Source organism: Chaetura pelagica, unplaced genomic scaffold, assembly GCF_000747805.2.
Source record: "Chaetura pelagica isolate M959 unplaced genomic scaffold, ChaPel_1.0 scaffold112, whole genome shotgun sequence".
Lineage (NCBI taxonomy): Eukaryota > Metazoa > Chordata > Aves > Apodiformes > Apodidae > Chaetura > Chaetura pelagica.
In genome coordinates, this window is record NW_009952798.1 from 3,172,484 (window position 1) to 3,184,243 (window position 11,760).

Here is an 11,760-nt window from a genome sequence, read left to right on the forward strand (position 1 = left end):
GCAGGCCGCAAAGAAGCTGCTCTGGCAAGCTCTGAAAACCGAGATAGTGTAGGGGGTGGAACCAGAGCTTGTCAGCAAAACTGAACGTGCCTCCATCAGCTGACAGTGATGTCACTTGGACCTCTCAGGGAGGCTGGACTATGCTGTTTCAGGGGGAGTTTTATGGCATAACAGGCAGGGGGATTTTTACTTTGTATCTGTGGGGGAAGCCAACCCCTTCCTGCTGGCTGCCAGTGGGCTTTTGTTTCAGGATATCATGTGGATCTGATTCCTCAAAGCAGGTTTGGGTGAACGCCTTAGAACTACATGACAAAACAAGTTTGTGTTTGTTTTTTCTAGAAGGCTTAAACTTCACTCCATTTTCTGTTTAATTTTTTTTCTTGATGTAGAAGCTTTTACATGCAATTAATTTGCTGCTATTAACCAGAGTTCCTGTTGAAGGTTAAAAGGGGCACTTCTGTGGTCTTTGAAGTGTGTATGTATATTGTGGGGCAGTAGTGGTCTGTGTATTTGTTCAGGGAGCAGCATTTAGCAGTGTTTAATTTCAGGTATCAGTATTTTTCTTTCTCTTGAAGAGTATCACGTTTACGCTGTTTACCCTAACTACTTCTTATATTTTGTCCTCTACTTTTGTAAAAGTCTGCATATAGAGACTTTCTTGGAGAGACTGAGTAGATCAGTGAGATTTTCAAGGCTTGTTTTTTCCAAATGTGACAGTTTTAAATCCTCTGACTATGTTCATATTGGGATGCAAACTACTAGTATGCAGAGATTAGGGGATTAACACTTTCTTATTTCCTGTTATCAACTGCTTCATCACTGTACTCCATCGTAGGTTACTCTTTCACCTTTTCTGATGCCTTTCCTTTCCCAAAGGGAGCTTCCTGTTGAGTTGTCTTCCTTGTCTGGCATGTGTTCTCTATGAAAGCACTTCTTTGGCAGCAGTGTGAGCAAGAGTGTTGCTTTCAAGACCACTCTTCTATTTATTCTGACTGTATCTTGAACTGCTTTTCTGTTTTCTGAAATGTGTAAATGTATCTTGATTTCACCAGTGCTTTGCTGGGACTGGAGTGTAACCTGAGGCCAGGCATTTTGCCTTTTCTTACAGACATGAGTCCCTGTGTTACTAGCAGACTTTTCCATTCTTTGTGGTGTGGATATTACTTGCCTAGTGAAAGGAGGATGTTCAGGACAGAATTTCTGCAGACTTGCATGAAATCTCTCTTCCCACCCCTAAAAACAAAACGCCAAACCCAAAACAAAACCAGAAGGAATGGAGGTGGACAAGTATGTTCCAAACATTTAGATGTATTTCTACAGAGATCTGCTGCAAGGAGAAATGCTTCTCATAATTTCTTGGGAATATTTTAACATAATGTATGGGACTGCTTACTCCTGAAGACTGTCAGGTGCCCTTCAATTTTCAAATATCTCTTCCAGATTCTGTCCTAGAAGAATCTCAGGCACAAGTCAGGGCTTGCTTGGCAACCTGGGAGCAGCCTCTGGTCAATGCAGAAATTGCTATTTTGCAACCTTAATAGTAGCACGGACAGTTTACTGAGACAGTAGAGTTGAGTAGTGTATCAGAGTGGGAATACACTCCCCATTTTGGGGAAAACCCTAATCACAGCATTAATTTAAAACTTGTTTCTTGTGGATTACTTTAGTTACAAATATATTTCAAGCTTTATTTTGATCACTGGACAGAAAGACTGTTTTTTATTTATTTAACCTCTGGAATACTGGTAAAAGGCAGATTTCATGCATGTCTTCTGCAAATTGCATGTCATCTCTCAAATACTCTGGTCGTTTTACTGCTTCATTAATCCAGAGGCATAGTAGACTTTTGGCACAAGTTACTACCATCTGATGTGGTTACAACTGTTGAAATTTGACTTAAACTCACTTAACTGACCAGAGAGTCTGTGGAGTACTGAGCCCTTCAGATAATGTCAGGTTGAGGTCACTCCTTGACTTGTTGACATTTTGTAAGATTTGGTGAAGAGAAGTTGATCCCTCTTGACTTCTTTAAATTAAACACACTTTGCTTCTGCAGCTCTCAAAAGAATTGGGGTAAAAGTGAGTAACTAACTGAGCATAGGATGGCAGAGTCTGATGCATTTGCTTGGTCTGTGCGCCATTTCTGGGAGATTATGGATGGGTTTTCTTTAACACTGCCAAGTGGGACAGCCTGGGAAAGAGCATCCCCCCTGCTTAGTATATTAGTATACTTGGCTCTTTCTCAAAGAAGAATAAGACAAATGCTTGAGGGGAAGGGAAGGTTATTCTCAGGCAAGACAATTACCTAGCAATTTTCTAGTAGCTCTCCTTGCAGAATGGTAATCCAGCCATTATAAGCTTCCTTTTGGGTTCCTGTTCCCTGAAGTGGAGTGAAGAACTGAACTGTGTTTTCACATGGATACGTGGCTCTGTAAACTTGCCAAGTAGGAAAGCTGGTATTGTTCAAGAAGGCTGGTTGTTACCATTTCCAAGCCAGCTGCCTAGTGTCGAGGAAGGAGGTGATATAGCGTTTGCTGATTTGAAGACATGTCTGGGAATAATGTGCAGTTGCTGAAGTAAATAGGACAGTGCCACTGTGGGAGCAAATGGCAGGTTTTCCTTTATCTTCACAGCCTTTACACTGTTTTTTGTGTGAATTCCTGGCAGACCCCTGTGCGATGTGCAGGAGCTGTCACTTGTCAGGACTGTGCTGCTGGAGTTCTGGCAGTGTTAGGCTGCTGACCTCAAATAAAAGGTTTCTCTTTTCTTTTCAGCTGTTTGCCCTTCAGCTCTTAGATTTTTATGATGTTGTTGGGCTTCAGGCTGTGTTTCTGAGGCAACACTTGTTCTGGGAGTTGACTTCTGTTGTCTGTCAGGCACGAGCATCAGAGGGGTCACAGTGGGTATGAATCCTTTCTTTTTGTTTGTTTGTATGATTTTGTTTTGAGAAGCTGCAAGAATCCTAGGGTGCCTGTGTGCTGTCAGCTTGGCTAGGAGCCCAAAAAGTGAAGTCTCCTCACATCTGAATACATCTCACTCTTTATACATGGATTGCATTTCTACACCCCCTTCTCCTTCCTCCTCCATTTTCTTTTACTGCTTAATTTAGGAAAAACTCACTGTAGTAGAGACTGCTTCTGATAAAACTGAAGAAACCACATCTCTGAAGCAGTTTGAGAAGAGAGAAGCCAGTGAAGAGGACAAGTAAAGAAACACTCTGGCCTTCACAGATAAACTTGTTTGGTGTTTTAAAAATAGTGGTTTGCAAGAACTTCAGGGAAGGGGGGCAGGTTTGAGGGAGCATGACTTGTGACTGCTGGGAACTAATCTACAGAGAAAGGAGAAATCTATTTAAAAATGGATGACCTTAGATAAAGAACAATATATAAAATAAGGCAGTTGCAGAGATATCCAAGAAGGTAATCCCACTGGGTTTATCCAGCAAGCATTGAGTTTTGAGAGGTAGCTGACAGTGCTTTATTTTCACTTGGCTCGCTGCTGTGCTGGGAATGTGAAATACCCCACAAAGGTTTCTCTTCCCTTGCAGCAGAGGCCATTTTGAGGGAATGCACCAGGTAGCTGTTAAGATCCAAGAGTTCAGTTGGTTGGGAAACAGCACAAGGTCTTAAGACACTTCACTGGCATATTTGCTTTTGCTGTAACATAAGTTACTATATGAGGAAATCTATTTCATAATAGGAGAACAAGCTAAAGGGAGAATGCAGTGGGCTCAGTAAAGGTTTTCAGGCTATTATTTTCTGAATCTGCAAGATCTGTATTAATGCAGAGTTTTTTATTTTTTGTTTCTGTTTTCCCCAGGACATTCAGAAAGGGAGCGTGGATATTGGTGCAATGAAGGTGCATCCTTTGATTTTAGGCATTGAGTTATGTAGTATGAGTATTTCAACATAATAACAGAATAAACTAATGCAGGCTTAACTGTATTTAATGTCAATGTGGAAGATGAAAGAAAAGAAACCCTGCTTTGTGCAGGTAATCTTTGTTCTGTAGCTGCTTTCTAAAATGTGACAGTGATGCGTGGCATATTCATTGTTTGACCAGATAGATTTCTTCTGAAAGCCTCAAGTGTAGAGTTGCCTTCTCAGAAGGAAAGAACTTCCCCAGTGTTGTTTTTAAGTGGAAGGATGCTGCTCTTCCTCTGTTTTCTGCAGATGGGTGTTCATCCTCATGGCAGATTCAGGTTTCCTAAATCTAATGGCTTTTTTGGTGGAAAATTGTCAGTCTATTGGCACTTCTTCTTACTCTGAGGTGCAGGAGCGAGGACTTCTAAGTAATATCACTTGGAAGGTATTTGGGGTGCCTGCTTACATCCTAAGACTGGTTCTCAGTATTCATTTGCTTATGAACACTTTGATCCTTCTGCATTCTTCACTGTCCCTGCTGGTCTTAGTCTCTTAGGAGGTTTAGTCTTTGGTCTTCCTGTAGAGGATATTGGTGTCCTTATTTTCACATTCGAAGTGGCTGTGTGCCCAGTGGCAGTGCTTTGAGCAGAACCTAACAACACATGGCTGTGTCCTTCTCTTCTGAAAAATACCTCTCTGCCTCCAAACTGGTGAGACATGATGCAGGGAAGCAGCACCATCAGAGGCATAAAGTAATTAATGTACTGTTAAAAGTCAATTTAACTTCAAGACTTTTTTTCCTTCTGGACAGACTTACTTGAACCTGCACTCTGCTCACCCTCAAAAGGTCTAGGACCCGCTGCCTTGCTCTTTGGTTTTCTTCTGCTTGTGTTGTAGCCTGATGAGAAAACCTTGCTGTGTCCTGGCAGGGCAGAGCTTTGTTGACTGACTCTGTGGCAGCACCTGTTTGATACAGAAGCCATACAGTGGGGAATTTGTTAAAGACATACAGCTAAAAAGAGCTGATAAGCATAAATCTGGAGCATAGTGTTTCTTTTGTCCTGCAATTACTATGACTAGGTCAGAGGCTGTGAGGCAGAAGGAACAAGAATTAGCTGTTAGACATTCTGCTGAAGCTGGATCTGTAAAGTCAGTGTCAGGATCTGAAAGTAAAAAGCCACACAAAAACTGAAAACTCAGTAAGAGCTAGATCAAACCAATGCAAGTTAAGCATGAATTCCTCAGTTTGGATTTTAAGGGGTGTCTTGGATGAAGGGTTTGAGAAACTGCTTGCAATAACTATTGTCACTTTATAGCATAGGTTTGTAGTTTTAAAGTATATTTCAAACAGAGAAAGGGGAGTAATTTATTTTGTGTTACTGAGCTAAAGGCATAGGTTGAAAGCTACATTTGTAAATAGTTGGAAGCCCTTAATTCACTGTTTAAAATCAAGGCCTTGTTTGACTTTAGCCAGAGCTTGACTTGTGTCTTGCAGAGCTTTCCTACCACTGTTCAATACCAGTATCTAAAAGGGAAGAATAACTCTCTCCCTCAATCAAGTGCATGCATGGTTATTGTCATCCTGCCAGATTCAACCAGTCTGACTTTGAAACTCAGCTATTCCTAGTGCTTCCAGATGAATAATGCTGTAATTTACAATAGGCCCTCTCTAAATATTTTGCTAACCATACATTAGTAGAAGCTTTGAAGTCTTATTCCTACAGTCTTAGAAGCAATCCCAGTGTGCTGTCTTGCTGAAGAATAATATGCAATCCAGGCTTTTTGCTGGAAGAGAGGGTGGCAAACTTAGGAGCTCTTGTGTAGAACATTAAGCATGCAAAGCACATTTTTATTAAAATAAATGGGTCATTCCTCTGTGAAATGCAGTGTAGACAGGCTGTATAAATCAACAGCTGAGAAGACTGCAGAATGCCACCTATAAAGCAGCATAAACCTGGCTCTGTTTGTGTAGTGGCTATGCACCTACCAAATGCATTGGTAATTCAACCCTTCAGTTGATCCTTTAATTGCTTAGAGACAGAGACAGGAGAAATGGAAAAGTGATTGTTCAGCTGTCATAACCTTACTTGAAGCTTTGTAGGAATCAAATGGGTGAATTCCTGCTTTTGGTTGACAGTGTAATTTTACAGCATTTTGTGATGTGTAAACAGCATTGATGTGGACATAATGGCTCCAAAGCAACACCTGTACAGGTTTGAATGGGCTTTATTTTTTTTCTAGAACCTTAACAGCAGTGCCTTATAGGCTTAGGGCATGGCAGATTTCCTTGGAACCTGTCTGCGTTAGGATTTTAGAAGTTGTTTCTTCAGAGGTTAGTGCAATGCAGGAGATTGCAGAAGAAACTGAACCTACTGACAAGCAAGATATTTTTAGAAAACAGGTTGAGTGTCCAGTCCAGGCAGTACAGTAAAAACCCCCCAAATGCTTGGAAAGTGCAGCTGATTAATTTGTCCTATTACTTGCTAATAATGCAGATCTTTTACCCTTGTTTATGAACTGGTCATAAATGGCATTCTGTATTTTACTTAAAATTTTATAGGCTGCAGGATAATTCCACCTGGGGTGAGAGGTGGTGTCCAGACAAGAGACTTGAAGTATTTTTAACATTTTTTTTTATCCCCTCTCCCCAGTTTTTCTGTACTCAGTTGAAGAACTGACCAAGAGGAAACAAAGTCTAAGTAGATCTAATGCTTTAAAAAAAGTTTTTGACAGAGAATGTCTCACATTGTTTTCTGACTCTCCTTTGCTTTGACTTTCTGGAAACTGTGTTTGGTGTTTTGGTCTGTGTCTGCCTCAAAAGTACTCCATGTAGTGTGAGTTGTTGTGGCTACAAATCCGATTAGTTTGCTCTCACAGTTGCTGTGTGAGAAAAAGGGTGGTTCACCTCGGAGAAGGAATGCAAGATGTTAGATCAGGGGGGATTATAGCTTTGACAATCAGCTGCCTGAAGGGTAGATTACCTTCTTACAGAAGGTGGATGATGGATTGCTGTGGTGCTGAAACTCAGGCACTTCAGGAGGAAAGCTCAGCCGGTTTGTTTTTTCTGAGCTCTTTGGCTGTGCAATGTGTTTAGGACTCATTCTCATGCTTCAATTCACCAATTGCTGCATTGAAATGTGATTCAAAATGTTAAGTAAACCGAAGAGGACTAATGGAGAGGCTGTGGTCCTACCATGCAGCATTAACCTGCTGGCTTTGGAGGGGAGATGACTCAGGTGTGATTTCTTTCTTTGCCAGCTGTGGCCAGCCCGGTTTTGTGGCAGAAGGAGTGTGCAAAGGGCCCTGAGCTGTGGTGCCAGAACATTCGCACAGCATCCCAGTGTGGAGCCATCAAGCACTGCCAGCAGAATGTCTGGAACAAGCCTGCTGTGGTAAGGATGGACCACTGAGACTTTTTGCTCCTTTTCGTGTGCTGATGAAGATCTTGAAACTCTGGGAGCAGATTGAAGTGCTTTGTCTGACTAAGCCTTCCTTTAGGTGCTAGGTGGAAGGTTGCTTGTCACTTGTCTGCCTTGCACAACTTGTCTGCTGACTTCTCCTGTGACCTGTTACACAATCACTGAGCAGTGTGTGGAATGGAGCTAGTGGATTTCAGTCTCATCCCTCCTCCTAATTCATAGAGCCTTTTCTTACTCTTCACTTGAGCACTGCCAAACTGCTAGGCTTATTACAAAAAAAAAAGCTGCATGCTTCTTTAGGTTTTCCACAAAAGGTGCAGCATCTGCTAAATTATGAAAGCCACAACAGTAAATAATGGTACAAATGTTACATTTAGTGTGGCTTTTCAAGATGCATTTGTATTAAATTTGAGTGCAGCTTTACTAGATGCAGCTGTAGTTTGTGGTGTTGTTTCACAGTTTTATAGGGGGGAAAAAAGGCATTTTTAGTGCCTTATGACTGAATGGCTATATCTATGCTGAGAAGTTTCAATTTGTGGAAAAGTAGGGGAAGGGAGCAAAGTCCGAGTGGCAGAGCATGACTAAAATGAGTGAAGCTGCTTGAAAAGCTCTTAGGTTTCTAGTAATAAATGTGAACTCTTCAAAGAGTAAAGTAAAAGAGGCTCAGGAGAGGGCTTATCAAGGCAATATTCTTTACACTTCAAGGGAGGTGGAACTTGGTGAAATGAGAAGTAACAGCATGCCTGCTTCTTCATACAGTGTTGATTTACTGTAGAAACTGGAGCTGGACATACTTGGAATAGCCTCTATGTCAGAACACCTCTTCCCCTCCCCAGCTTCAGCCAGTATCACTTCCTTAACTTCAGTTTCAAATGTGGTGCTTATTCTTCACACTGCATTTTCAGGTACTCAATTCTCTCAGAATAACTCTGCTTCTCTCTCTCTCTCTCCAGAGCAGTATCCCCTGTGACTTGTGCAAGGAGCTTGTGACAGTGGTTGGCAAGGTTTTGAAGGATAATGGCACTGAGGTGAGTAGGGCTCCCCGTCTCCTTGCTCTAATGCACTGCTTGAGTTAATTATCTTAAGAAGATTGCAAGGTGAGGGGGTGGGAGAGTAGTCTGTCTGCATGATGTTTTCCCAAAATAAGCAGCTGATGTTGAAAGGGGCCGGAGTACATGGGGAGAGACCTTTTAAACAGCCTCTTCTGGTTTAGAGAGTAGCAAATTCTAGAGCCTCTCATGCTCTGACAGCTCCCTGATTGACTGTAGGGGCTTAATAAAATTGTTCTTGTGCCAGTGGGCCATAGATCTTAAAAGGCAGGATCCTGCAGTCTCTAGAAGTGGGTGATCACACCAAGAGGACTATTTCTTTGGCTGTGGGCACTTCCCTTTTTGTAAACCTGGGAGTACATTCTAGAAGCAAATCACTATCCAACTAGTCCATCATTTCACTTACTCTTCTGAAATGTAAATGTATGCTGGCAAGACTGTGTTGTGCAGGTCTTGCAAGCAGTATTTCATGCTTTCACTTTGGCAGGGGTCTCATGGAAGGTCCAGGACTGGGGAAAAGAAACCTATAATGTAAAACCTAATTCTAGTTTTGCTTGTCAACTGCCTGGACCTAATTGGGTCCAGTGGGTTGTTTTTTTGTTTGTTTGGTTTTTTTTTAGTCTTTGCCCCTCTTTTTCTTTCTTTGCCTCTAGACTGCAGGACGTAATTCTTCACTATAAGGGTTGTGAGACCCTGGCCCAGGTTGTTCAGGGAACCTGTGGCTGCCCCATCCCTGGAAGTGTTCAAGGGCAGGTTGGATGGGGTTCAGGATCTAGAGGGAGGTGTCTCTGCCCAGGCAGGGGATCTAAATGATCTTTAAGGTCCCTTTCAACCCAAACCATTTTACAATTTTATGATTTTTAGAGCATTTTATAGTCTATAACCTACCTCATCTTTGATAGGATGAGATCCGCTTTTACTTGGAAAAGACCTGCGAGTTCCTCCCTGACCCAGGTCTGGTCTCTGAGTGCAAAGAAATTGTGGATTCCTACCTACCAGTTATTATGGATATGATCAAAGAAGAGCTGGTGAGTAGATAACAATTTGCAGCTGTTGGAATCAAAAGTTGTGCTCATGTTGATTCCTAAATTTCTCTTCAACCTAAGATTGTGGATGTGATCCTTGAATGGATCACTGGTGTTGCAATTAATGGTGTAAATTAAGACTGCTTCCTTGCTGTGAAACTTTTTTCCTTCCTGTGCTGCTCTGAACTTCATATGGAAGTACTGTCAGTCTAGAGCTTTATGTGGGTATCTTATCTACCCTAGGACAACCCTGAAGTTGTATGCAGTGCCCTCGCACTGTGCCAGTCCCTTCAGAAGCACCTTGCAGCAATGAAACTTCAGAAACAACTCCAGTCCAATAAGATACCAGAGCTGGATTTCTCTGAGCTGGCATCCCCACTCATGGCTAACGTGCCTCTTCTCCTTTACCCTCAGGACAAACCCAAGCAGAAGGCTAAGGTAAGGGGGCAGTGCTATTCCAGTCTGCAGGAGAAGCACATGGTTTTTGCTCCAGGGCTTCAATGCTCCTTTGTGTAAGAATTTATTAAGGATTCATGGTAAGGATCCTTGTCGTGGGCACAGATGAAGCTGGTGTGCTTCACCTGAGTGACTGTCTCCTGTGGAATTTTGTGCTGCTGCATACACACAACTACCTTTTGCCTTCACCTAAGTAAGCAGCAGCCCCCATGGATCATGTGTATGATTAACAAGCACAGTCTACAAAGCCAAATGTTGTGTTGGGCTGTTCCCATCCAGGATTGTAGTAGTCAAGCAGGTCTTACTGGAAGCAGTTTCTTCTGAGGGTGTTTGGCACCAGCATTCAAAGAAGACTTCTACCACATTCTAAGTAATTTGCTAGCTTTCCCTCCCCCCCTCAGGTGGGAAGCATTTGTCTCTCAATCCAGAGGGGACAGACTGGATCAGGAAAGAACAAAGAGTTGATAAAGGGGAGTAGATGAGGCAATGAATTTGTGAGTCTTGATAGGAAGCCTGGATATGGGATTTACAGTCGAGTGGGTGGAGGACAAGCTGCTGAGAGTGCAGCAGGTAAGATCTAGCTAGATTTAGAAACCTTCCTGCTGTGGTCTGTAACAAACCCAACTGATTTTGAAGATTGGGTATCTTGACAGTCATCTCGGGTTTTGAAGCCAAGTAGGTACCTAATCTCCATCTAGTGGGTGATGAACGTACCAGCAGTGGCTTTGTTCCTAATAGCTCAAGCTGTTGAGTATTCTACAGGGTATTAAGGCTTGTATATAGTTCAAAACAGCTTTTCAAATGTGGTAGTAGTGAAAGCTTCTAAAAGATACTATGTTATGTCAACTTAAGTTGCCTTTCCCACTTTGTCCAGGGGAATGGGGAGGTTTGCCAAGACTGCATTCAGCTGGTTACTGATGTTCAGGAAGCTGTGAGGACAAACTCAACTTTTGTGAAGTCTTTGGTTGCTCATGCCAAGGAGGAGTGTGACCGTTTGGGACCTGAAATGTCCGATATGGTAAGCTTAACTTTTTTGTTTAAAGTTCTGTTCCTGTATGCAGACATAAAGGAGTTTGTTCAGTACCTTAATCCTCTCAATGCCATTTCTATTTAAATAAAAAGTGTCACGTGTAGGATAACAGTATAACAGTAACACTGAAATGTTAAACTTTCTGGCCAAGAAGGTTGGGTGGTGTGTATGGGCCTGGGAAGGAAGGAAAAGACTCAAGATTGCTGCTGGCCACTGAAAGCTGTCTTCATAAGAATCTTCTGGCAGGTTAATGTGGTCACAATGATGAGGGGAAAGGCTTCTACTCTTAGAGTACAGGGCTCACCAGATAAGCAGCTCTGTGTGCAAGGCTGGTGTAACCTGAAATACCATCTTATATTTGGGGCAAGCTCTGAAAGACAACAGGATAGTAAATAAGTAGAGCAGATAAATTAATACCTTGAGATGTATTAGAGAAATCCAGATTATCTGTACAATTTCAATGGTTTGATATTTACAAGACTTTCTTTTCCCACCTCCTGCAGTGCAAGAAGTATATCTCTGAATATTCTGACTTGGCTATCCAAATGATGATGCACATGGTAAGATCAGTAGAATATAATATTTGTTCTGAGTTTATTTTTCTGCTTTGTGTGGTGTAATTACTTGGAACCAGGAAACATTTACTGCAGTAGAAGTCTGGAGGGAGCTCTTGCTCTGTTAATGCTTTGAAGTTGGTGTTTAATTGGATAGTCACTGCAGTCTCAGATTGCTTTCTTCAGCACTTTCTTTCTCTTTCACAACCATGTCAGCAGAAGGCCCTCTATTCTTTTGAAACACAGATGATGCATTACATATGTTCCTTCATAGTCTTTTCTCTCAGTCCTGTACTTACTCCCAGTCCTGTACTTACAGCACTTCCCCCCCCCCCCCCCCCCCCACCCACAGACCTATCAATAA

General features: G+C 42.2%; 1 protein-coding gene across 1 annotated transcript in view; it reads left to right on the forward strand.

The window, feature by feature from the left end:
• Window positions 1–11,760, forward strand: part of LOC104386309 (proactivator polypeptide) — a 46,378-nt gene that overhangs the window by 27,074 nt on the left and 7,544 nt on the right. Inside the window, exons 3-8 of the mRNA XM_009994893.1 lie at window positions 7,114–7,255; window positions 8,236–8,310; window positions 9,234–9,359; window positions 9,600–9,794; window positions 10,687–10,830; window positions 11,346–11,402. Coding sequence (XP_009993195.1) covers window positions 7,114–7,255; window positions 8,236–8,310; window positions 9,234–9,359; window positions 9,600–9,794; window positions 10,687–10,830; window positions 11,346–11,402 — 739 coding nt within the window. The remainder of the gene's footprint in view (window positions 1–7,113; window positions 7,256–8,235; window positions 8,311–9,233; window positions 9,360–9,599; window positions 9,795–10,686; window positions 10,831–11,345; window positions 11,403–11,760) is intronic.